This window comes from Dromiciops gliroides, chromosome 1 (genome assembly GCF_019393635.1).
Source record: "Dromiciops gliroides isolate mDroGli1 chromosome 1, mDroGli1.pri, whole genome shotgun sequence".
Taxonomy (NCBI): domain Eukaryota; kingdom Metazoa; phylum Chordata; class Mammalia; order Microbiotheria; family Microbiotheriidae; genus Dromiciops; species Dromiciops gliroides.
The window spans coordinates 143714887-143742485 of record NC_057861.1 but is presented as its reverse complement, the minus strand read 5'-3'; the positions used below and the strand labels follow the sequence as shown (position 1 = coordinate 143742485).

General features: G+C 38.8%; 1 protein-coding gene across 3 annotated transcripts; it reads left to right on the top strand.

Annotated features, from left to right (window-relative positions):
- The first annotated feature begins 244 nt into the window (after positions 1-244).
- On the top strand, positions 245-27059 carry ERICH5 (glutamate rich 5). 3 transcript variants are annotated; one of them, XM_043977027.1, is made up of 4 exons: positions 245-504; positions 22703-23971; positions 25059-25175; positions 26868-27059. In XM_043977027.1, the coding sequence occupies exons 1-4, from the start codon at positions 414-416 to the stop codon at positions 26888-26890; spliced, it is 1500 nt and encodes a 499-aa protein (XP_043832962.1). In that variant the 5' UTR covers positions 245-413; the 3' UTR covers positions 26891-27059. The 3 variants fall into 3 exon arrangements, with proteins under 3 accessions (XP_043832962.1, XP_043832960.1, XP_043832959.1); XM_043977025.1 differs by lacking the exon at positions 26868-27059 and adding an exon at positions 25934-26049 and having other exon boundaries at positions 22706-23971; XM_043977024.1 differs by lacking the exon at positions 26868-27059 and adding an exon at positions 25934-26049.
- Positions 27060-27599: the final 540 nt, after the last annotated feature.

Below are 27599 nucleotides of genomic sequence, written 5' to 3'. Positions count from 1 at the left end.
TCTTAGCCTAATGTAGCAGCAAGTTCAGCTCTTTCACTCTCCTGTCTGTCTGTCTGCCTGCCCCTTCTGTGTGTCCCTGCCACGCGGTCCACCCGTCCCGCCCATCAGTTCGCTACCTCCGGCCAATAGAGAGTGGAGGAGAAATCTCAGTGCTGTTGATGAACCACAACGTCCCGCCTCTCTCGTCCCAGTACAGCCTGCAGCCAAAGAGGAGCGCGCCTTCCCAACAGGTGTTTCTCTCTCTACATTACTGTCCAGGGCCGCATCCGCCGGAGCCACCGCGCTGGACATTGTCTAGACTCTAGCAGTCCCAGCCGGAGCTTGGGAAAAGGGCTAGAGGCGGGAATCTCCCGGGCGACTTCTACTCCTTCCCTGAGTCCCGGCAGCTGGCATTGACAGCAATCGTCACAGCAATGGGGTGTTCCAGCAGCACCCAGACCCAGTCTCAGGAGAGCAGCCGGCCAGTGACCAAGACCGGTGTCACCAACGGACTGAAGCAAAGTGGTGAGCAGCCAAGATCCTGTCCCTTTCCACCCATTCCCCGGCTTACCTGGAGACTCCATCTCCTATCCCTTGTCAGGACCCCGAACGTAGGGAGCTTGGGCAGTAATAACTTCTGACCACCCTCTGGAGATGTCCCAAGGAAAACTTATTAATGAAAGAGCAACCTGTGTCCCCTGCTCTGTCCAGATGATTGGCTGAAGGGAGCTGGTGACATCTATTTCTAAACCTGGAAATATGGAAAAAGATTTAGCCCGTCACAGATTTTTTTTTCACCTGAAATCTGGTGACTTGTTGAAAGAGAAGTCTGCCAAAGAAAAACAGTGTTTTTCTTCCTTCCTTCCGTCTTTCCTCCCATCCTATATCTTCCTCCCTCCCCCACCCCCTACTAGTCCCCTGGACCCAGATTTCTCTGGGTTTCTTTCTAAGAAAACAATTTATGCTCGCTCATTTTACTGTATTTTAAAATAATCACAAATAATTGCAAAGTAGTGGAAATTTTGTCTGTGAAATGGGGTTAGCTAAGAACTCTCACCCTTTTTTCCTTAAAGGGGTGGCAAGGGAGAGTCATATCATAAATTCCACTTAGCATATGCATTTTTCCAAGAGCGAGCCTAGGTTAGTGGGTAGAGAATGAGTCTGATCTCAAGCCCAGGGAGCTTGACAGGGTTTCAAGCTCTTGCTTCTGACTCATACTAGATAGAGGTTTGACCCTAGGAAAGTCACTTAACTTCTGGGGACACCTCCCCCATCCCCAGCCAACCGTCTGAGACCGTAAGGTGTAAACAGAAGCTAATCCCCAATAGTATTTTAAATTCTAAAATATTTGGAAGATCAGATTAAGGTGAAAATTCACTTATGTAATTAGTAATGTCTTGCATTTTACATTTTCCCATAAGACTTTTTATCCATTATTCCAGCAAAATTTTTCTTCCCTTTTCCCAACTCTTTTAGTTTCCAAGTTAAATCTTACTTGAGAAGTTTTTGCATAAAAACTTGGCTCCATCAATATTTTTAAAGAATGCAAATACACTTTACCAATATTTTCATTTTTAAAGTTTTTTTCTGATATATCTTGTAGAGTACAGTGAAAAGAACAATATATTTGTAGTCCAAAGTTCCTTCAACTTTCTCTAATGCCTTCTCCAAAGCTAGATTTAGTTTAAAATCTTTATGCGCTATAGCTTCTTTCTGCAAAAAAGGACATATTTCTCCTTTTGAGCTATCAGAACAGAGAACATAAATATCTCGCTAATACTGGTTTAATAATAATTAATTACCAATTCAGTCCTTTACTTCTTTGCTTAACCTAGAAGGTGTTATTTGCAGGTTATTTTCCTTACTGTCACTTAAATGAATGAAAATAATTTGTATAAACCTTCATATCACAAGGTTCTTTGTTTATTTGCTTGTTTTGCCTCTAGAATAAACATAATAAAACATAATGAGATTTTGAAATAATTTTTTTAAAATGTATCCAAGAAATGGTTTCAAGATTTTTGTTACTATGAAAAGAAGTTCGATATAGTTGAAAGTCCTGGATTTGGAAGCAAAAGAATGCTGACCTTGGGTCCTTATTTGGTCTCCTACTATCCCTATGAGCATTGCCAAATCTAGCTTGTTGAACTTGAAATATTCAAGTTGAAATACTCTTGGGGCTTCAGTTTCCTCATCTATAAAATGGAGATAACAATTCTTATACTACCTACCTCATAGGGTCCTGGTAAAGATTAGGCTGCATGTAAATGTGTAAAGTATAAATTGTAGAACTATTGTCTTCTGGCAGCTGTTACTGTTGGGATAGATGAGGCAAAATTACCTCTAGTTGGTATAAATTTTGATTCAAATATGTTTAGCATCTTTCCTTAATACCTATCAGTGATATTATATAATCATAATTTGGTATTTAGTGTGTGTTTCCTTTGCTATTCTGTTTTCACATAGTTTGCCCTGGAAAATATTTTCTGAAATCTGTAAAACAATTTGGGAAAGCAAATATAGGTAAGAAGGTAAATGATTTCAGATTTGTTTATAAAATCTGCCTATAAATTCCCTAACTCATGAATCGAACCAGTCAATAGGTGTTTGGGGTGTGCTTTTTGCTTCTGATCACCAGGCAGACAGTAGTTAGACATTTGACACTACTGTATATTCATCAACTTTTCAACTCAATGATCTTTGGAGGCCTGATAAATAATTTAAGCAACGGAAACAGGCATTAAAATTTAAACAAAGAATACTGAAACTCTGTTTAATAATATTTAATTTTTTCACCCCATCCCATTTCATGTGCCTTTCTATTCCTCTGCATAAGCAACAAAACATATAATACAAGCTGCCTCCATAGTTTGAAAGGTTATGATCTAAAGTTTTTATATCTGTAGCTTAAATTTTGGGACACATTTTACTCCTGGAACAGTGACATACTTTCAATTCAATAAACACTTAAGTTTACCTAAGCTTTGGGAATGCAAAGATAGAGCAAATGAAATAGGCCTGTCCACCAAGAAGGTTACACATTTGGGGGAAATCCATAGGTAATGTATTTCAAATATTATATTAAAAGTATTTTATAATCTAACCACCACTAATCATATTTCTACAGAAAATTCCATTTAGAGTTCCATCTTGAAATGGCAGAAACCTTTCAAATTCTACAAATATTTATTAAATGACTATTTTTAATTAATCAGGAAGCTTTCTAAGCACTTACTTTGTGCTTTCAGAACACCATTTAGATTCTGGGGAAGGTATAAGATGCAAAGATTAGATACAACATAGTTCCTGCCCTCATTGGACCTAGAGTCTGGCAAGCAGTAGAATTATTGGATTGGATTTGTTAAAAGGAAACCCTGTCTGCCCCAAATGCAGGGGAATCACCCCTACAGCTGAATTAAGATCTGTGAAGTCATCAGAAAGTTCACAGAGTAGGCATTTAATAAATGCATGCTAGATTGAATTGTATTCAGATGACTTCACTTCAATAAATAATTTAAGTCCTACCAAGTAGAAGACACTATATTGGACCTAGAGATACAAAGGATAAAAAATTATGCATTTCCTCCCTGTTTTCCTACATTTTACAGGTGAAGAATACCTGAGCCCTCACTTCTGAATGGTAATTCTTCTATTAGACATTCTCTTATTCATTCGGTATCTCATTGACCACCTTCTTTCTTGAAGCTCTCAGCCTTGCCCCATTTTTCATATTTCCCATATAACAGATTATTTCAGTTCCTATTTTACTAGAATTGAGACCGTTTGATGGGAACTTCTTCAACTTCTTTGAGAATTGAGACCGTTTGATGGGAACTTCTTCAAAACTTGACTTCATTGTCACCTATTCATTGGGTAGCTGTAGTTAGTCAACAAGTATTTATTAAGCTCTTGCTATGAGCTAGGCACCATGCTAAGCACTGGGAATACAAAGAAAGGTACAACAGTCCCTGCCTCTAGAATATCACATTCTAGTGGGGGAAACAACATGTAAATCACTAGGTACAAGCCAGATATTTAGATGGAAGATAATCCCAGAAGGGAACATATTAGGAGATGGGGTGACAGGGCTTTCTTCCTAAGTAGGTATCATGTGAGATGAGTCTTGAAGAAAATCAGGCAAACTAAAAGGCCAGGGTGAGGGAGAAGAGCATTTGAGGTGAGAGTCGGGGGGGGGGGGGGGGGGGGGTGTGGAGGTTCAGAGGCAAGAGATTCAATGTTCTGTTCCAGGGACAGCAGTAAGAACCAAATCCTTAGTTTTGGGCCCTTCTTGTTCTGCAACAGAAGTCTATATAGTACTATGTAAAGAATGTTGGATCTGAAGTCAGGTAGATCTGGGTTCAAACTCTACCTCTGACTGGCTAAATAACCCTTGGATATTCATTTAACCACTCTGAGCCTCAGTTTCCTCATCTGTAAAATGGCTCAAATGAGGTGGCATACATAAAAAGGGTTTTTTTCCCAAACTATAAAGTGCTACATAAGTATCATCTTTTGTTATTTTCCCCATGTTTTGGGGACATTTTGGATACTTTACAAATGCTTGTTGGTTTGACTTGTTTTCATTGAGTGTCCTCAATTTGTAGATGAGTTATTTTCATGAATGTTTTATGAGAATAAATTTAACATTTTGAATAGTAATTCATGATATGTTACCTTCTAGTTTGTAAATAATTGTTAATAATATTATAGAAATTAGTTTAATTTTCAGTCTTGGTAACTCTTATTGAATAGGTGCTAATATTCATTTTGAGATATAGTGAGTCTTATTTTCTCTCCTTCTTTATGGAGATTTGGGTAGCTTAGAGCTGCAGGTAATTGAATGTCAATGAAATTCCTACCATGCTTTCTCCCTTTTCCTCTCCTACAGAAGAAAAATTATTCTATCTGTATTATGCTTCTTTCATTTAAGGATTATTTTATTCAATGGATGTGGCCAGTTAAAGATGCTATCACTTCTCTATATTCTTTTTAGATCAGCCACAAAGGCCACTAGCAGCAGTTGAAGGGGAGGGTTGGAAAGGGACATGGAAAGTTAGTTTTTTTCCCATCCTACAGGATGTTGCACACTTTTGAATTGAATAAAGAATTATTAAGACAGTGACTGATTTTCTTTTTATATTTATAGGTACAGGCACAATTTAACTTGTTGCAGATACAGGTTGCAAATGTAAAGTCATTTTACAGAAGGAATTCTTAATAACAGCTCTTTGGATAGATTTCAGAGGGTCCATGAATTATTTTAGGAAATATTTTGACAATTATATTTCAATATAATTAGTTTCCTTTGGAGTCCTATGTCTTTTATTCATTTATAAACATTCTGAAAAGGGATCCATAGGCTTTACCAGACTGCCAAAGGGGCCTATGATACCAAAAAAAAAAAAAGGTTAAGAATCTCTTTTTTATAGCTGATGCCCTGTGATTCTGATCACATCACTCCCTGTTCAAGGATCTTCACTGGTTCCCCTTTGCCTTCAGGATAAATTATACACTTCTTAAGCTGGCATTCAAGACCCTCTGTAATCTAACTTCATTATACTTTTATAGCTTCTCACACTGATGCCCTTCACTGATGCTCAAAATTCTAGTTAAACTGTACTATTTAATACTCCCTGATTCCATACAACACTATTTCCATTCCAAATGTAGGCCATTCCTGATGCCTAGTCCCTTCTCTTCCTACCCTACCCTCTGCTCTTCACCCTCCCACCAAGCTGAAGATGATCCTTCCTTCCCCATTGACTGATTCTCCTATGTATTATTAGAATTTTGTGTGTGTATATATTAGTTGATCCACTGAACAATTTATTAATCACCCACTATGCACAAAGCACTATGCTAAGAGGAGACCCAAAGTTTAGATAATACGCATTCCCTGGCTTCATGGAGCTTACAGTTTAGTAAGCGAATAAGACTTAAAACACTAAAATGTATACATTATGAACTTAATGTATACATGATACATTAAAGAGTTACCATATCCCCCCCAAAATCATTGGATTGTAAACACTTTGAATACAGGAAATGTCATTTTCCCCCTTTGTATCTCCAGGCCTAGTGTGGTATTTTATACATTAATAAATATTTATTGAAATAATCAATCAAATCTAATCAACAAGCACTTACCGTATTCAAGCAAGGCACTATGCAATTGACTTCACATATCTTAATTTAGCTCAAGGCAATTTACACTGCACTGGGGATAGAAAAGGTTACCAATGAGAAAAATCTAATCCAACTCTACAAGCATTTATTAAGGAATGCAAAACTACACTTCACCCCATTTTATCCTGCTATGAGCATTCTCCCCTCTCCAAGTGACCTCTCCTTCTTTACAAAATGTCACAGCGCATGAAAGGAAAATGAACAGAAAAGAAAGGAAGGAATGACAAGCGAGCTGGAGAAAGTAGCATGCTGAATTTATCATAAACCTTTTTTGTTAAAAGAGTCTGTAATGAAAATAAAGGTGTGGGGATTTCTAAGCAATCACCATTTTTCTGTTCTGTTTAAATGAAAATGCTCATCATTTTCTTTCTTTTGGTGTTTGTTTAGTACAGAATTTAAATAAGAAAAGACAAAAAAGAACCGGCACAGCTTAAGAACTGGGGCAACTGTATGTAAACAGGGAAAGACTTAGCAAGTTTAAATAGACTCATGTTTACATTTTGATAATCAGTAAGAATAACTTGTTTATTTTAACCTTGAGTCTTTCTGGCCTTTCTTGTCAACATTGCCTGAATGGGCTTGAATTCCATAAGTGTGTTTAAATTGTGTTTTGTAAACTGCAAGAGACAATCCTTGTTCGGTATTTTCATAGGAAAAGAATTCTTCACTTAATTAATCTGCCTCCTACCATTACAATAGGATTATAACCAGGACATTAATTGATTTTCTAATAGAGTTTTATCATACATACAGGATATTTTTGCTTATGGCTTATATGAAGTTTACACTTGGTTAAATTGCCCTGGATTCAGGAGGACCTGAGTTCAAATCTGGCCTCAGACACTTGACACTTACTAGCTGTGTGACCCTGGGCAAGTCACTTAACCCTCATTGCCCTGCAATAAATAAATAGATAGATAGATAGATAGATAGAAGATAGATAGATAGATAAATAAAATAAAATAAAATAAAAATTATTAAATTGCTACTGTGTGCCCTGAAATCCCGAGGTACTAATTGCATGTGTCCTAGAATGTTTTGCCCTTGCTTTAATGGTTTGGGTTTTTTTGTTTTTTTAATGAGGCAGTTGGGGTTAAGTGACTTGCCCAGGGTCACACAGCTAGTAAGTGTTAAATGTCTGAGGCTAGATTTGAACTCAGGTACTCCTGACTCTAGGGGCAGTGCTCTATCTGCTGCACTACCTACCTGCCCCGCTTTAATGGTTTTCAACAGGCAAGACTTTTCTTTTCATTATGTTTCAGTCTTAGCATTTAGTTTAGCATTCCCCTTCAGGCTACATCCCCGACCCCTTCCAAAGACTATAAATCATCATGGTTTCTTTTACTTACACCAAGCAGCTATCAAGGATTTTTTTTTTCCTTGCAATGTTTCAGAGGGCACCAGAGAGTCAGCTGGAAGGGTTAGGGATTATCTGTTCATAGGATCACAGATTTAAAGCTAAAGGGACCTCAGAGGTCATCTAGTCCAATCCCCTCCATGGTCAATGGAAGTCAAAGGGCTTGCTCAATGGTCACAGAGCTAGTTAATGGTGGAACTGGGATTAGAACCCGTGCCCTGACTCTAATCAATCAACAGGTATTTGTTAAGTATGTACTATGTGCCAGGTACTTTACCAGGTACCAGGAATCCAAATACAAAAATAATAAAGTATTCTCAGTGACTTTACATTTTATTGGAATCACCCAATGCTCTTTACTCCACCCTGTGAAGTGGTGTCCCCTGGAAGGATTTCTTTCACTTTTCCTGTAAACAAAAACCCTTCTTCATAGAGAGGAAGTGTGGTACAAGAGAAAGGGCACCGGAGTTGAAGTCATAAAGCATGGATTAAAACCCAGATCTGACCCTCAATAATTATCAGACAGTAAGTCGCTTAGGCTCTGTAGAGATTTAACTTCCCCATCTTTAAAATGGACCATTACTAAATTATTTTCTGGAGCTTTGATTTCCTCAACTTTAAAATGGGCAATGGAGCAGAAGCTCTGGCTGGATTTGCCATGCTGGAAAGCCTTCACATACAGCCTGTGAATGATAAGACCAAATGGCTGTTGTCCAAGGACTGACTAGGCTAAATGCAGAGAAGCTCATCCCTGAGAGGTCAGCCATTAAATGATGATTTTACTTTTGCCATAGCAACTGATCTACCAAGGCATAGGAGAGATGCATCTGCATCCATGAAGAGAGGTTCCACACCATTGTAATCATGAATTTTTTGGAAGGTTGAAGTAAAACAAAGAAATCAACAAACATTGTGAAAGTAATACTTAGTCTGATTCTGTTGTGAGGAAATTACTCCCTAGAATAAAATTTTTTAAAAACTACTATAAGAGCATTTATTTTACATGCGAATTAGAGTAATTATTATTCATATTGACATAAAGCCAACATTTGTCAATAATAAAAAAATTAAATGGATATAAAAAAGGATTTCTTACAAACTTTGGGGTTCCCCCAAACTCTGTATTATGTGCCATATTTCTCAGTCATAGTTCCTTCTCGATGGATTGGTCTTTATTACAGAGTAATAATCATTAACTTCAAATATAGCACCCTTTCCACCAAACCTTGGATAAGATGATGCTCAATGCATTCCGAGGGTTTGGGCTGGAATCCCACGCCTGCCACTTACTTATCTTGGCTGCTTAAGTCATTTAACCTGGCTGGGCCTTAGTTCCTTGAAGGGGTTGGACTATATGACTTCAAAGGTTCCTTCCAGCTCTAAGTCTGTAATTCTATGCTTTTCTTAGTGCAGAGGTAAGATAGTAAACTGGGTCAGAAGATCTGGATCAGGGGTTCTCTACCCTTTGTTTTCCTGTCCTGGATCCCTTTGGCATTTTGGTGAAGACTATAGCCCACCCTCCCCCTTCTTGGAAGAGTGGTTGTAAATGCATTAAATAAAACACCTAATATTGCAAAAGAAACCCTTTATATTGAAATGGAATTATCAAAAGATTAAAAATAAAAACAAGTTCATGGTTCTCAAGTCAATAACTCCTGATCTAGATGAAGAGTTAGAAGGGACTCCGGAAGGCCATGTAGTGCAACCCCCCTGACTTAGCAGATGAGGAAACTGAGGCCCAGAGTAACTTGATCATGGATATGTGTGACAAATAATAGGGGCAAGATTCTAATCCATGTCCTCTGACTCCGAATCCTATGATCTTTCCACTATAGCACACCAGGAAAGTTTCCTTGAAAGTAGAACCCAAATACTTTTATTTTCTCTCTATATTGGAATGTTCTCAGATTTGTTATATTTCAATGAGGAGTGTGGTTCAGTTCTCCTTCCTTGAGATATATCACTATCTGGCTACCTGTTTCTGGGTACCATACATGGTACAATGAAAACAACACTGGCTCCAGAGTCAGAGGATCTGGGTTCAAAATCTCACCCCTGATTCTTACCAACTGTGTAACCTTGGGAAAAGCAGTGAACCTCTCTGGAGTTTAATTTTTCTAATAATAATAATAATGAACAACTATCAAATAAAATTTAAGTGACTTGCCCTGGGTTACACAGCTAGCAAGTATCTGATGCATTTTCTCATCTGTAAAACTTAGATGTTGGCTTAGATGTGGCCTCTGAAGTCTTTCCAGCTCCAGATCTGTGACCCTCTAAATTCTAGGATACAGTGATCCCATGATCCTTGTTATGTAAGGTCTACCTAAAAAAAAACATATGAAACAGAATGGGCCACTAAAATTGCATACATATCCATTGCTTCCAGCAAAAAGGTGAATAATAATAATAATAAATAATAGGGGGCAGCTAGGAGGTACAGTAGATAAAACACCGACCCTGGATTCAGGAGAACCTGAGTTCAAATCTGGCTGCAAACACTTGACACTAGCTGTGTGACCCTGGGCAAGTCACTTAACCCTCATTGCCCCGCCCCCCCCCCAAAAGAATAAATAATAAACATTGCTTTAAGGTTTGCAAAGCACTTTACATGAATTAAAGAATAGAAATGAGACTCTTGAGGACTGTAGCAGCATGGGATTATGGGAATAGCACTGGATTTGGATATAAGCAAGCTCTGGCTTCAAACGTCAGTCTGAAATCGCCTGACCCTTGGCATGTCATTTAATCGCTTCGATTCTTGTAATTTTCTTGTCTGTAAAATGAGGATCATAATACCTATAGAACACCCTTCACCAGGTCATTGTGAGAATCAAATGAGATGATGACTATAAAGTGAAATAATATGTGTAAAGCCTTGGCACAGTGCCTGACACATTGTATGCACTTAATAAATGTTTATTGATTGATTGCTTATCAATTGACTGATTAATATAAAGTGCACTGCATGTTGTCAGGGGCTGAAAAAATATGTGTTGAATTTTGCTTTTCAAATCTTAAAGAATTATCTAAATGGCAATTATTATTGCTATTGACCAGTTGGGAAGGAAGAAACTAAGCTATTATTTGCCAGGCACTATTCTAAGTGCTTGACAAATGTTATTTCATTTGATCTTCACAACAACCCTGGGAAACAGATGCTATTATGATCCCCCTTTTTCAGTTGAGGAAACTGAGTCAGACAGAAGTTAAGCTTCTTGCCCAGAGTTACACAGCCAGCAAGTGTCTAAGGCCAGACTTGAACTCAAGTCTTCCTGATTCCAATCCTAATGCTCTAAACCACCTAGCTGGCCCTGTTAGTTAGACCTGAAAACCATGAAAGAATATGAGTTTGGACATCTGCCAGGGTGTCTTAGGATGGGAAGACCAGTATGAACTAAAGAGAGGATGCTGGCTCAAGGAGGAGAAGGCAGAGTCAGCCCAGACCAGGTTGGACAGAGAGGGATCAGCTGATATCTCTAGCAACAGGGGCAGAGAAGGCAGAATGGAGAACAATGAATCCTTGTTCCAACACTGTCATGGAACTAAATGAAAACTGTTATTCTGTAAGGTTGCCAAAAGTTTCAGCTCCTGTGCTAAGTTTGACTTTCATGTTAATGTTTTACAACTTCAGGTTCAAAAACCTAGAACTTGATCCCCTGAGGTCATTCTCCCCCAAATCCTCACAAAGGAGTTTAACATTCACAAAATTAGTCTATAGCATTAAATGGACCAAAGTTTAGAACTTTGGATTTAGGAGTATAGGTATGACTATGAGGTAATGAGATTTAAAAATATATGTATATCATTTTAAAAATATATCAATTTATAAATATATATCATATATATGTATGTATTCATATGCATATATATATACACACACATTATTATATATAGTCAGTTGGGAAAGAAACAAGCGTTTATTAAGCACCTATTATTTGCTATTCACTGTGCTAAACATCTCATCTGGGGTGTGTGTGTGTGTGTGTGTGTGTGTGTGTGTGTGTGTGTGTGTGTGTGTGTGTGCCTGGATCATACATACACACATGATTGTATAAATACATATATCTATGTATATACACACATTCTGATGTGAATATGTGTGTATATATATTATATATATATATATTTTAAATACATATATATACATATGTATATCAGAACTTGGACATCCAAATGAGTTTTGTTTCCTCCAAAGTTCTATAAGAAAACCACAACATGGGGTAATATCATAACTTGCAGGGAATTGGATTTAAATGAAGGAGGGTGTGCAAGGTGTGTTAAGATAATGGATTTAGCAGATACTCAGGGACCCACCCGGAGATTTAAACTGATTGAATTAGATAAGGCGATTTACTTTTGACTACTTAACTGGATTCTAAGCACATCTGGCAGGTACTTAAGAGTTCTTAAAAAAGCATGGTTCTCAGAAGCTAAGAACTTTGAACTTTGACCATCTTCCAGCCCAGCCAACCAATCAGCTTGAAGAAGCTCCCATTTCTGGGAGGGGACAGGAAAGAGGAAGCTGAGCCTATGCAGAGAGCGAGCTCACTCTCTTTTGGCAGCAGGGGACTTGACAGAGGAGTTGAGGAGAGATAGGATTGTCAGGTTGTAGGAATTCTGTTCTCAATCTTTCTCTTTCTTTTACTATCTTTCAAGAAACCCTTAAAAACTTAAAACTCGTTTATCAGTTATTTTAGTCAGTTTCCCCCAAAACTGGGGGAACTGATAAGAACCTACATTTAGAAATTTAAATTACACAAAGGTCACCAACCTCACTCTTTCCTCCAGAGCAAGATATAGATCTGGACAACTGGAGATGGCCCTGGATGTTTGGGCCAATTAGGGTTAAGTGATTTTCCCAGGGTCACACAGCTAGAAAGTTTCTGAGGTCATATTTGAACTCAGATCCTTCCAACTTCAAGACCTGTGCTTTATCCACTGTACCACCTAACTCCAAAGTAGCCACTTTAAGTAGCTACTCATTTTATTTGAAGCTCTAAAAAACTTATAGAATTCTGTGTACAGTAGAATAGCACCGGCTCTGCAGTTTGAGGACCTGGGTTCAAATCTTGCCCCTGATACTGCCTATGTGACCTTCAGCATTCCTACAACTCAATTTTCTCAGTTGCTAAGTGAGAGGATTGGCTTCTGAGGTCCTTTCCATCTGTGATTCTTTGGAATTGTCTTCAGAATATGATGCATCATCCTCAAAGGTGAGGAGTTGTTGTTTGAGGCCACAGATCAGAGCATTGATTTCTGGAAGTAGTCTAAAGTCATGTGGAGATAAATCTGATGCCATTTTTGTTTTGTTGTTGTTGTTTTTTTTAATGAAGAATAAAAGGAATAAGGGGTGATTAATTTTCGTTTTGTTTACTGAGCTGACACTTTCCTCCCTCACCCATGGATGACTGGGGTACACACACAGATACTGAAACACTCTCATGTTGCTGATTGGTATGACTTGGATGTGAGTGACCTTCCTGGTTGGGTCCCTGCTTCCCAGCATAAAGGTCTGATTGTACCCTAAGGTCAGGTTCAAAGCTGTCCCTTTAGTCTCCCTTCTGTCCTATTCCTCAACTCCTCTGATGGATCAAAAGAACAACCTAAAGAGACCATTGCATGCCCCAGAAACCTCCTTTTACCCTAAAGGAAGAGAGGCTTGTATGGGAGAGATACACCATATGGTTCAGGCCCCCCAAGTGTCAGAATGTTCCCATGTCAGAGATAAGGCTTTATAAGCAGAGATCTGCCCTCTTTCTTTTCTGCAACAATATGTTCAGTGTTGCTACTTTCTGTTTGATTCCCAGCAAGTCTCCAGTCTCTGATACTGCCTTCTCCCTGGATTCAGGACTCTAGTTTGACAACAGTAATTATAAAGCAATGAGACTAGTTTTGTTGTGTGGCTCCACTCTCATTTACAATCACCTTACAAACTTACAAACTGGCCTTGAAGGAAATACATAAAAGGAGTTCTAAAAATGCCGTGATCAGTGGCAGCATTGAGGAAATTAGGGTGTGGCTTCTTTAGGTGACTCTCGTGATGGACACTCATTGGGATGTATGAATTCTGGTGTGTTTGTTTAGAAAAAAAGTCATTATTGTCACATTATAATCATATTCTTCTAACCCCTCCTTACCAGCTAATGCCCTTGTCTAATGCTGTATTAGGGATATGTATATACACACATTATTGTATGGTGGCTCACAGGTTAGGCGGCATTGACCCGAATGAGCCCTGTGCCTGGTAGGAGTTTGTTATTTCTAGTTTGGGCAATAAAGTACGTTTCTAGGTTCTCTTACCATAATGTGTTCCCAGGTGTGTTTGTTTATGGTTTTGATCTCTCAGTGGTGTTGCCTAGTATTTTGTTTCTTTGCATGTCTATCACATCAAGGTGTACAACACCAGTTTTGTTAGTTCAGCTGTCACAGCAAATGTGTTCATGGCAGGTTAGATTTACCGTACAATCTAGACGGATAAAGAATTCAGAATGGATTAGACAAGCCTCCTACCCACAGATACTGTGTGATTTAGGTGGAATGTGGCATGGGGGGAGATAAAACAAAATCCTTCTCTCCCTCCCTCCCTTCTCCCACTCTTTAAGAAATAGCTTTGGATTTAGAAATAATGTACTTAATAAACATTACATAATGAAAAGGATTGAATACAGAATTTAAAACCCCTTCCATATAAGAACCCTTTCTTTGTAATGTACAGCAGGATGATGGCAGAAATTCTACCATTTATGCTGACTCTAAGCCTTCGAATAGACATCTTGAGAGAAAGATAGTACACAAATACAAAACGGTAATGTAGTAATGATGGCACTAGGAGCCATGTTTGAATTTTGTTTTCGTTTTTGTTTTTTTTTCTTGTTTGTTTGTTTTTGTTTTGTTTTGTTTTTTTGCGGGGCAATGGGGGTTAAGTGACTTGCCCAGGGTCACACAGCTGGCAAGTGTCAAGTGTCTGAGGCCAAATTTGAACTCAGGTACTTCTGAATCCAGGGCCAGTGCTTTATCCACTGCACCACCTAGCCGCCCCCATGTCTGAATTTTAAAGAAGGAATGAGTTAGCATTTATTGAGTGCCTGCTATATGCAAATCACTGGGGATACAAAGAAAAGCAAAAGACAATTCCTGCCCTTAAGGAGCTTAATCTATTGGGAGAGACAACATGCAAAAAAACTATGCACAAACGGGCTAAAGACAGGATAAACAGGAAATATTCAACAGAGGCAAGGCACTAGAATTAAGAGGGACTAGGAAAGGCTTCCTGTAGGAAGGTAGGATTTTAGTTGGAACTTGAAGGGAAGATGGAAGAAACAGCAGATGGAGATGAGAAAGGAGAGCATTCTGGGCATGGGGGACAGCCAGAGAAAATGCCCAGAGCTGTGGGATGGAGTGTCTTGTGTAAAGAATGGCAAGGAGACCAGTCTTACTGGATCAAAGAGTACATGGAGGAGAGTAAGGTTAAAGAAGACTGGAAAGGTAGAGGAAGGCTAGATTATGAAAGGGTTTGAGTGACAAACAGAGCATTTTGTATTTGATCTTAGAGGTGAGAGGGAGCCACTGGAGTTTATTGAGTATGGGGAGTGAAAACCTAGATAGAAGAGAGTACTAAGGAGAAGAGGCTAATCAACAGCGTCAAAGATTATAGAGAGATCAAGAAGGATAAGGACTGAGAAAAGGCCATTAGATTTGGCAATCAGAAAATCATTAGTAACTTGGGAAAGAAGTTTTGGTTGAATGATGATGAGATGAGAAGACAGACTGTAGAGTTAAGAAGAGACTGAGAGGAGGCAGCTAGGTGTCCCAGTGAATAGAGCACCAGCTCTGGAGTCAGGAGTGCCTGAGTTCAAATCTAACCTCAGACACTTAACACCTACTAGCTATGTGACCCTGGGCAAGTCACTTAACCCCAATTGCCTCACTTAAAAAAAAAAAAGAAAAGAAAAAGAGACTGAGAGAAGTGGAAGTGGAGGCACCTATTGAATATGGTCTTCTCAAGGAAGTTAGCCACAAAGAGCAGAAGAGATATGGAATGATAGTAGGGAGGAGAAGAACAGGTGAAGGTTTTTTTGAGGATGGGGGAGACATAGGCATGTTTCTAGGCAGTAGGGAAGCAGTCAGGGAGAAATTGAGGATATGTGAGAGAGGGGATGATAGAGGGAGCAATCTGTTGGAGATGATGAGATTAAATGGAAACTTTTGTTCAGGTTGACAGGTTTGCTTTGGCAAGGAAAAGGGCCACCTCTTTGTATGAGAAAGGGGTAAAAGAAGAGATAGTCACAGAAGGCATCTGAATGATATATTCAATCCAGTCCAATAAACATTCATTAAACACCTAATATGTACCAGGCATGGTGCTAAGTGCTATGGATATGATTAATAAAAAGATAGTCCTTTCCTTCTAGTTTCAGCACAATTTATTGTCTTTTAGAATATTTTGTTGTTTAATTTTCAGTAGAGAGATTTATCTGTTAGTTTATAAAGGAAAGCAGTACATAATTCTAGATAAGCAATCATACCTTCCTAGGTATCTGGTAGATACTAAATTTCTGCAACCTTCAATGATGTGTTGCAGTTTCCAACATATTATTGAATAATTTGTATTTATTAAATCCTGACCTCTTAAAGTTAATTTTTCTAGTTGAAATTACCTGATCCTGAATCATTATCATAATCTCCCTTTCTATAAACAAATCTACATGACTCAGCTATTTATTTGACACTTTTTGGTTGACATATTTTGAGTAAAGTTCATGTGAATATTGCCTATGAAATGCCTTTGGATTCCACTTTTGGATCTTAGCTATTTATTTTGACAAATCCAGTGACCCATACCTGTTTTTGCTTTGCTATGTGAGGTGCGTTTGTTCCTAAAGTGTTTCTATAAATTTTTGTGTGTGTGTGTGTGAGGCAATTGGGGTTAAGTGACTTGCCCATGGTCACACAGCTAGTAACTGTTAAGTGTCTGAGGCCAGATTTGAACTCAGGTACTCCTGACTCCAGGACTGGTGCTCTATCCTCTGCGCCACCTAGCTGCCCCGTGTTTCTGCAACTTTTTAATCTCCTTACTATGTGCTCTGAGAACATCTAGCAATCCTCTTCCTCTTATCAGAGAGGAAATATTTCTTTATCTGCCTGGGGATAATGAGCCCTGTATTTCATTAACATTGCCTGGGTTTGGGTTTGAATATTTTCTAAATCCATTATTGTCCATTTTGACATGCCAAAAGAGTAGCATTACCATGTCATTAAGATTGGCATTACATAGGTGTTAATGTTTATAAGAGTGTCCTTCCAATTAAGCTTTGACTTTAGGATGCCAATAATTCTCTTAACATATAAGCCCTAGCTTCTTCATAACTTTATGTTACATGTATCTTGCTTGAAAAAGTCTAAACCATTACCTTTATCCATTGGTTCAATTTGACCTCCAGATGTAAGCTCAAAGCCATTAATCTCTATTCTTCCTTGGCCCACATTAAGAATTTTATACTTACTCAATCCAAATGACATTTTCATATAGTTGAAGAAAATATTCATGTGTTTTTATTGGAATCATATAATCTGGTGCCATCCAGTGATTAATATGATATTTTGGTATGACTTCCCCTTTAACTTGAAGGCCACACTCAGTTCTATTTAGGTGTGATGATAATACATTTAAAGGTAGGCAGAACCATAGCAGGCTTAAGGTGTTGCCCTGGAAGACACCATATTTTGTATAAATTGTTCTTGATATAGTTTGTTTGGGACATTGTTAATAAAACAATATATCTATGTAGTTGTAGTTTGCAAAAAACTTTAATAACAACCCATTTATATTACATGTTGGGGGCGCGCAGCTAGGTGGCACAGTGGATAAAGCACCGACCCTGGATTCAGGAGTGCCTGAGTTCAAATCTGGCCTCAGACACTTGACACTTGCTAGCTGTGTGACCCTGGGCAAGTCACTTAACCCCAATTGCCTCACCAAAAAAAAAAAAAAAATCTATGATATATTACATGTTGGGGTTTATAAAGGTTCATAAATCAGTGAGATAGATGGTACAAGTAGTATCATCACTTTTCTTACAGATGGGGGAACTGAGGCTTAGAGAAATTAAGTCACCTGGCCATAGTCACACAGCTACTTAGTGCACAAATCTAGATCTTCTGATTTCAAACTCAAGACTCATATAAATCCTGAAACCTAAGGAGAAGATAGTTTGGGAGGAGTGATAAAGAGAATTTGTTTAAAATCATAATAATAAGGTCCAATCCTGAGTCACCCCCACCATCTGCTTTCTCTGCTCTTACTCCCATGCTGCTAAACACATTAATGACTGAGTCAGTACTGAAGTGGAACCTGCTGTGTGACAGTCTTTTTTTCCTCTCTTGATTTAATTTCGATCATGGCCCCTGCAGTGGCCTTCATAAACCCCTTCGCTGTCCCAAAGCTACCCCACTACAATCTTTCGGCCCATGATCTCACTTCCTGTTTTACTGAGAAAATGGAGACTCTCCAAAGGGAGTTGCATCAGCTTTCCCTTACCACATCTTTATCTTCCCTTAAACTAAAAAAAGGATCTCTGCCTTTTTAAATTGTCTTAAAACACTTTGTCTGGATCTCACCATTGCCTTAATCCCATTATACCTAGCACTGAATCTCTCTCATCCCCATCCAGTAGTTTACAAACTCCTTAAATGTGAGGGCAATGTCATTTTTCACTTTTTAAATCCCAGAATTTTGCACAGTACCTTGAATTTAATAAATTTTGGCTGATTTTAATAAATTTGAACAGGTATTTATGAAAAGGAAGTATATCCCAGCCAGGCGGGATAGTGAATACACATGTGAATATGTATTATTGCCATCAAAATTATATCTTTTGAAAAATATTTGCATGGAACATAGAACCAGTGAAGGGGGAAGGGAATAAGTATTTATTGAGTTTCGCTATGTGTTAGACACATATAATCTCAATAGATCCTCACAACAGCCCTTCGAAATAGGTATTGTTATTATCCCCATTTACAGTTGTGGAAACTGAGGCAAAGAGAGGTTAAATGGCCTGCCCAGGGTCTCACATCTAGTAAGTGTCTGAGATCAGATTTGAATTCAGGACTTCCTGAATCCAGGTCCAGAGCATTATCCCACTGTGTCAACTAGTTACCTCAGCATAGGAGAATGAAATCAGACAAGTGTAGGATGGAGCCAGGCTATGTGTATTTTTACCCTATAAGGATCACTAAAGGTTTTTGAGCAGGAGAGTGAAGAGGGTTAACTAACCAGTAGCAGCGAAGGAGGGGATGGGTAGGATAGAGATCTTGTGGAATTAGAAATAATAGAAATTGGCAGCTGTTTGGATTTGGGGATTGAAGGAGAGGGAAGAGCCAAAGATGGCTCCAAGGTTACAAGTCTTGCTCACTGGAAGGTGCCAGCAAAAGAAATATAGAAATTATGAGGGCAGCTAGGTGATGCAGTAGATAAAGCACCAGCCCTGGATTCAGGAGGACCTGAGTTCAAATTCGGCCTCAGACACTTGACACTTACTAGCTGTGTGACCCTGGGCAAGTCACTTAACCCTCATTGCCCCCCCCCCCAAAAGGAAATAGAGAAATTAGAGGAAGGGTTATTGTACCCTTTTGTACGTGAGCTAGTATGGTCTCCACTCTCTCATTTTCCTCTATAGGGCTATTGAGTAAATTTCTTTTATAACACCTTGGATTGTGGTGTGCTGCTTTGGGGGAGCAAGGGAGAGAAGAAACCCATCTTTTCTCCAGACAGAGAAACAATTGAAAAGAGGGAGAAATGGTGGCTTCTAGGTGCCAGTAGGGGACTACCATGAGCTGACTGGCCCTTGTGGATGGGAACACCGAAGAGAGGGTCAGGCAGACAGTGGCTGCTCCTGTTCCCTAATGCCCTGGTCTGTGGTATCACAACTATTTTTCAAAATAGATAATTTTACAATTTGATTTTGATGGTATTTACACACGTTCATCTACTCTTCAACTGTGGAACTGCTGCTTTAAATATTTCACATGCTCTGAAGTTGATGATGAATATTGTCCCTTTCTGCTGACAGTATTCACTATTGTAGTAAACATTTGACTAGAAAATATAATTTGACAGGACTCATTTAAACTCATTTCCTTGTTAATTCCCCAAGACACTAAAAAAACAAACAAACCTAGAAATCCTTTGTGAGAGATCTGAGTCTTATTTTCCTGTCAGAATGAATTTCTTCACAAACCCATGAAACTACTTTATTCACTTCCTCCATTGCTGATAATTTGATGCTTAAGCAGAGTTTTTCAACCTTTATGTTAAAAGCCTAAGGGATGTTTCAGAAAAACCCTTGCTCCATCTTTTGCTCCTAAACTTGCACACTGGCCTGTTTGGTTTGGCTTTTTTTTTTTTTTGCAGGGCAATAGGGGTTAAGTGACTTGCCCAGGGTCACACAGCTAGTAAGTGCCAAGTGTCTGAGGCCGGATTTGAACTCAGGTCCTCCTGAATCCAGGGCCAGTGCTTTATCCACTGCGCCACCTAGCTGCCCCCAATTTCTTTCTTTCTTTTTTTTTTTTTTTGCACGGCAATGGGGGTTAAGTGACTTGCCCAGGGTCACACAGCTAGTAAGTGCCAAGTGTCTGAGGCCGGATTTGAACTCAGGTACTCCTGAATCCAGGGCCGGTGCTTTATCCACTGTGCTATCTAGCCGCCCCCTGCCCCCAATTTCTATCATTTTTGACCATGCCATATGTCTACAGTGAACATCTAAACCAGGGTTTTTCACTTTTTTTGTATCGTGCACCCATTTGTCCATCTGGTGAAACCTATGGGACCCCCTTATCAGAATAATGGTTTTAAGTGAAGAAAGGAAGGAAGGAAGGAAGAAAGGAAAGAAAGGAGAGAGAGAGAGAGAGAGCAAGTCTGCATTTAGACTCTATCAGTTCTTTCTCTGCAGGCAGATAGCATTTTTCATTATCAGTTCTTTGGGATTATCTTGGATCATTGTATGGTTGAGAATAGCCAAGTATTTCACAGTTGTTCATTGCACCAGATTGCTGACATTGTTTACAATATTCTCCTGATTCTGTTCACTTCACTCTGCATCAGTTCATGTAAGTCTTTCCAGGTTTTTTGAAATCATCCTGCTTCTCATTTCTTATAGGACAATAGTACTCCATTAGACCAATTTGCTAGTGGAAGTTAATACAATCTGCTTTGTCCTGTAAGTTTTTGTGGCCTTGCCTTATCTCCCCCTACTATACTGTGAATTCCTCCAAAGAATGGACCATATTGTTTTATGCCTGGGTCCTCCACAGTACCTAGCCTATTGCTGTTGCCATAACAAGCATTCTTTTTGATAAATAAATGAAAATTGGAAATCTGCTAAAATGTTATTTCTCACTTATACTTGAAATTGTGGCCAAAAAGCCCCCAAGCATTGTATTGAGTATTATGGAGATATAGTCTGTGATTCCCAGAAGAGAATTAGAATGTTGGAGATAGCTGAGAAGCATTGGAATCATCCCTTTCAAAAGAGTAGGTGGCCATTTGGAATGGCTCCAACCAATCCACAAGTGTTTATTGAGTAAGGCACTGTGCACAAAAATGCAACCATTTCTGCCCTCAAGGAGTTTCCATTCTAATGAAGGAGACAACATGTATATGTATGTTTCCAGAAGAGGTAGAAGAAAAAATAAAATTTTGATACTGTAAAAAAAAAATTACAATTTAATTGTTTAAAATGGATGATACAAGGCATATTTGTGCTTTTTTGCCTAGTCCAAGAGGTTGGGCCTATCTTTCAGCTTCCTCCATATGAGCTGAATTCTCACCCACCCACATCCCCCACCCATTCCACTCTCCCAACCCACAAGAACATTTCTTTCTAAAGCAAAGATCATCTCTAATCAGTGAGGGAGAGGAATATGGGTTCTCGTCCAACCTAAAGAGATTTTATTTTAATTCCCAGGGGCATTTTTTGTTATCCTCTGGATAAGATGACTTTTTTCTCAGATTTCCTTCACAGGGTTCACTCGGTTTGTAATTGTTTTTCACAACCTGAAGGCTGTTGACAGAGAGTCCATGGTGTACCCTACTTTTTCTCCCCCTCCTTCCTGAGTTTCCTTTACAACTCCTACTGTGAAGCACAGTTCTTTTTCTTTCACACCACGTGTACCCCAAATGGGAATCTGAAAATGGATGAGTGAACAATGACAACACACCATTTATGAAGCACTTTGTATATGTTAAGAACTGTCCTAAGGGCTGGGGATTCAAATATAAAAATAAAGACAACCTCTGCCTTCAAGAAGCTTACATTCTTATGGAGAAAATAACATAATGGGAGAGTGGAGAGATATTTTGGTGTGGAGATGAGATGATGAGTGGAGCCACAAAAGCATAGATTGACACACCATTTCCAGTAGCAATGGCAGTATTGATTTGAGAAGAGTACAGTAATTAGTAGTAACATGGCTGGCATTAAGATGGTAGGTGAGTAAAGTGAAGTATGGCTGGAGCCTGCTTAGCTATAGTGAGCGGGCTACAGGAAACACTTATCAATAAAAACATCAGAGGCTGCAGGTTGGGAGTTCCAAACTTGAAAAGTTTAAATCTTTGAGGGCATAGTCTCTGATTCCTGAGATAAAGCAACTGGTGAGAATACGATGGAGAAGTGAAGGTTGTAGCTTCTCTTCCCTTCTTCTCAGAATTGTGTGCCCTATTCAGTCTCTCCTCCAGAAAGTTTATTCATCTTAGTGCTTCATGGCATCTTCTGGCACTGAGGACCTCTCATAAAAGATAAAGGAGTTTCTAAGAATCCCTCCCAGGTTCATACTTTGTGAAATCCTATTTTATTCCTAAAGAGACAGGATTTTTAAAAAACTGAGGAAGGTAAGAATCAGAAAAATGTGTCAAATTACAAAAGTGGGATGGAGGGGTGGGGGTGGGGGACAAAATTAACAGGTAAGTATGAAGAAACCCTAAATTTAGGATAAGAAAGTTAAGTTTGATGGAGAGGCTATTTGAAGTAGTGGACATAAATTGGTTGTCCCAAATACTACCTGCAACTAAACTAACTTGAACTGTTAAGTACCCCCTAGTAATCCTGATCTGCATTTCTATAGTATTAGATTAATAATAATTATTTGTTTTCTTTTTCATGTAAAATGAACAATTCAAAGCAGCTTCAGATGGAAGCTCTTCAGTCCCATATGAAAATGAAATTTGCCTTGACAAGACAAAACAATGTGCGGTAGAAGCAAAGGTCAATGCTCATGACAAAACAAGACCAATCAATAACCTTCTAGCAGGGGAGCCCAAGGTTGAGATGCCATTAGCAATCGATGGTGCTAGTTCCACCTATGAAGAAGGATACTCTGGGAAGGCAGGGTCTCCAGGTTCCAGGCAAAGAGATCAAACAGAATATCTGAAATCAACAGATCAAGTTCAGCATGCTGGGGCATCTGAGGAGTCTGTGCTACCTATATCTGCTGAAAAAAATGAACCTCAAGGAACAGAAGAGAACGATGACAGGGAAATTGAGAAAGGTACTCAGCCTACAGGAGGATTTGTTGAGATTGAAATATTTGGAACTATAAAGGAGATTAAGCCACTGAAAACAGCTAGAGAAGCAGAACCTATGGAAACAGGAGAACATAGTGAGCAACTAGGAATGGCCAAAGAGGCAGAGGTGGATAAGCATCAGGTAACATCTGAAGAGACTGAACCTCAAGAAATAGTGGAAGATATTCAGCATGTAGATACTGCTAGAAAGACAGGAATGTTGGAGGAGACTGATTGTGTGGGAACAGCTGGACAGACCAAAACTTCAGGAATACCAGAAGAGGCTGAGTATGAGGGAACAGCTGGAGAGACCAAACTTTCAGGAACACATGAAGAAACCGAGCATGAGGAACCAGTTGGAAAGACCGAACCTTCAGGATCAGACAAAGAATCTGAGGGACCAGTTGGAGACACTAAAACTTCAGGAACACTGGAAGAGAATGAGCATGAGGGAACAGCTGGAGAGACCAAACCTTCAGGAATGATGGAAAAGCCTGAGAGTGGGGTAACAGCTGGAGACACTGAACCTTCAGGAACACACGAAGGGTCTGAGCATGAGGGAACAGCTGGAGAGACCAGAACTTCAGGAACAATGGAAAAAAAGACTCTGGTAAGAGGTGAAAAGCACGATCTTCAGGGAACAGTTGAAGATAATGAATTTCCAGAAATACTGGGGGAGAGTCAGCCCCTTGAAGCCCCTGGAAAGAATGACTACTCCAGTACAGCTAGAGGCACTGAACCTCCTGAAAGAGTGGAGAAGATTCAGGTGGTAGAAACAGTGGGAGGAACTAAATCTCCCACAACAGCTGAAGGGACACAGGAAAAAAAGCCATTGTTGGAAGTAGCCAGGGAAATTAACACGAATGAAGAGGATCAAGCAATTGAAGGTAACAATTGGGTTGTTCAAAATTCAAACTATTTAAGCCCTGCATTCTATAAGGGCAGCCGTCTGGAGAGTCACACCCTATTGTCCAGGCTATAACATAGTCACCCCAAACTACATCTTAGGTTGCTGATGTGCTTTGAACCAAAAGTACTTTCCCTCATCAGAACTTCAATTCCATCATCTCAGTTCAATGATCAGATATAATTCCCTGTTGAAAATTTTCTAAAGCACAGTCTGTGCCCACCCTATTTAAGCCAGAGAAACAAATAAATAACATTTAGAATTAATGCTTTTTAGCTTTACCTTTGATCACATCTTATATAGTGTGGGGGATATTAAAAAAAAAAGTAGATAACTGAGAGGAAAGAATTGTTAAAAGGCATTGGTGGAGAATGGAAAATGCAATGGACTTCAGAAGAAAAGTTACCCAGGAGTGGCTTGGCATTAGAAAAATCACTACCACTGCCTCTCTAGCCTGCTAGAATTCCTTTTACCTTTAGGACAGGGATAAAGAAGAGCCCCTATGCCTGGATGCAAGTAATACTTTTTTTTCATTCTAGAGTTTTGGGGTCTTTAAAAAAATGTACTATAACATTAATCAAGGAATGGGTCTGACTTGATTGCATATAGCATATCTAGTACCCTAGTGTGTTTAATAAGGAGAAAATAATTTTCTGCTCAGAGAGCAATAAAAGGGTAAGAGCCTCATTAGCATTTTGCCAATCTGTTTGAGTCATCTTCTTTTACAAATATCTGAAACTTTAACTATTTCTTATTTCTTAATATTTATGTGGGATTTTCTACCTGTTTATCCTATGCTCTCCTGTCATTTTTTAGCCTTAATTCTGTATCCTGCATTTATAGGGAAGTGATTTGCCACTAGGCAAACACTTCATCAGGGGAGAAGAAGGCTAATGCTTGGGACCCATTTGTTGCCTTTCTTCTCTCCTCCTGCTAATTTACCCATCCTGCCTCATCCTTATTCTGGAGACTGAAAGGGTAAGCTCTGTCAGAGCACAAGCTACTCGGTCATCAGTTAATGTTGGATAATGGTATCCTATCATGATCTCTATGGTTACTGTTTCTAGGTGAGACGGGAGAAAGGGTGGAAACTGAGACGCACAGTGAGATAGTAAGTGAGGGGTCTGAAACAAAAGAAGAAGAAACGGGAGAAGCTGTGGATACTACTGCAGCCACAGAGATAGGTACGTTGACAGAAGGGTGAATGGCTATACCCCGCTCTCACTTAGATGACAGGGAAACCTTTGTGAGGTTTATTAGTACGTTTCATATGGACATTCTTCTGACTTTTGCTTTTATTGCATATTTTGTAGAGTCGTAGGTTCTATAAATCTGATATTATATTCGAGCTAGAATCCAGCCCCTTTACTTTCTAGATAAGCAATCCAAACCGCAGGAAGGTTAAGAGGCTTGCCCGTAGTCACACAGGTAGTAAGTAGCAGAATCAGTTCCTGGTCCTTGATGTCCTAATTCTTGACCCAGTGGGTCTAGTCCTTGCTATGTTTTTACAACAATAAGAATGGCGATATCATGTCTTTTTATGCAGTGTCTTCTTTAGATTTGTTCATAAAACTGCCAACACAATTCAAACTACTTAGAAATGACAAAAAATGGGGCAGTTAGGTGGCACAGTAGATAAAGCACCAGCCCTGGATTCAGGAGGACCTGAGTTCAAATTTGGCTTCAGATGCTTGACACTTACTAGCTGTGTGACCCTGGGCAAGTCACTTAACCCCAATTGCCTCACCAAAAAAAGAAAAGAAATGACAAAAAATTCCTAAGTAGGCCACAGAATCAGAAAACTTTAGAGCTAGGAGCAGCCTGAGAAATCTCTGATTCTGAGACTCAGAGAGCTGGTACTTCCTCTAGGTTGCACCGCTAGTGACTGGCAGAGCAAAGATTTAATCCTGAGCAAAGAATCTTTGTTGATTTTTTATTGAAGCAACTAGGTGGCTTGGTGAAGGAAGTGCTGGATTTGGAGTTAGGAAGACCTGAGTTCATCTCCTGCCCTAGCCATGCCTACTATCTGTGTGACACTGGGAACAAGTCACTCAACTTTCCAGCCTCGGTTTCCTTATCTGTAAAATGGAGATAACAAGCACCTACCCCACAGGGGTGTTGTGAGGATCAAATGAGATATTATATGTATTTGTGTGTGTGTGTGTGTGTGTGTGTGTGTGTATAAAGCACTTTGCAGACTACAAAGTGCTATATAAATGCTAGATATTATTATTATTTTCTCCACAAATTTATCAATTTATCTATCTAATCTTGGCAATCAGTGCTCATTTACCTAATATAAAGGGAAGAAAAACCAGGAAAACTGGAGGAAGAAAATGTAAACCTTTAAATATGAGTAGACAAAGTGTAGAAATAAGAGTACCATGCTGTGAACCAATCTGAGCACACACACACACACACATACATGGATATACATGTACATATATGCACATACCCATGCACACACATATTTGTTACTGGAGTCCCACAGCTGTGATGGCCACACACAGTTCACAAATGCCCCATCACTCAAAGAATCCTAGAATCTGTTGCAAGAAAGAATCTTAGAGATCATTGAGGCCAACCTGTTCCCTTGTTTTAAATATATTTGTGACCCTAAAAAGTAAATTTCCACTTTAGTAATGTTTGCTCACTTATCATTGTATGTAAAGTACAATAGCAAAAGTTACAGCCAATAACTGCAAAGCATGTTCTATAACCAAATTATTTGTATTTTTTTCAAATGTGCCATTTTTAACCAGCTATTGATTTTGAGTTTTTAGCAGAAGCATTCCATTTGGTTGTATCTTTTTAAAGACATAGCCTGTGTCCCAAAATCCTGTTATATCTTTAATTTTGTTTTAAATATATTTCAGAGTTAACAAATAGCAAGAAATAAGATCCAGATGCTGCCTATGCAGATTCCACTCTCTTCATCTTGTTCAGCTGTTTAAGTGAACGTCATTTTACAGTCTTTTGACTTTTGGGGGTGGGAATGGGGACTATGACATCGGGACTTTTCAAGGAATTTATAAGCTTTTATCAATGTTAAAACAAATTGCCACAAATAAGTCACCTTTCAAAGAATTCTTCAAAAGTTGCCAAGAGACTTTGACAAGTAGTTATATATGTACATTTTCACTTATCTGCCATAGAGTGCCTTGTGTATGTTAATATCCAAGTAGAATTATGTTTTTGAAGCATTTTTTGACTGGAATGTAAATATGTTTTGTACCTTTTCAAATTTGAGTTAGACTCTTCTAAATTCATTTTTTTCTACATTAAAACAACAATTACTGTTTAAGTATTTAATACACAGGAATACAAGATGGTCAAAGACAGTTGTCTTATGTTTTTCTTATTTAATGGATTAGTGCTAGCTTATGACCCAAATTTTAAAATGCTAATTTGTAAGGTAGATGATAAGAAGTTACCAGAATAGTTATGCTTCCACAAAGGGAAACATGGAATATGATGTTCAACGTGCATATTTTATGCAGCTTTAAAAAGAATTTTTTAAAAAAATCAACATCATGATAGAAACCCCAACTATCTATAGTAACCTATTTAGAAATGTAATTTTAAAAATGACTGTGTAGAATAATACC

Coding starts and splice junctions, on each gene's coding strand:
- ERICH5 (XM_043977024.1), top strand. CDS start 414: ATGGGGTGTTCCAGCAGCACCCAGACCCAGTCTCAGGAGAGCAGCCGG. Junction 505..22,702: donor CAACGGACTGAAGCAAAGTG/GTGAGCAGCCAA, acceptor AACAATTCAAAG/CAGCTTCAGATGGAAGCTCT. Junction 23,972..25,058: donor AGAGGATCAAGCAATTGAAG/GTAACAATTGGG, acceptor TACTGTTTCTAG/GTGAGACGGGAGAAAGGGTG.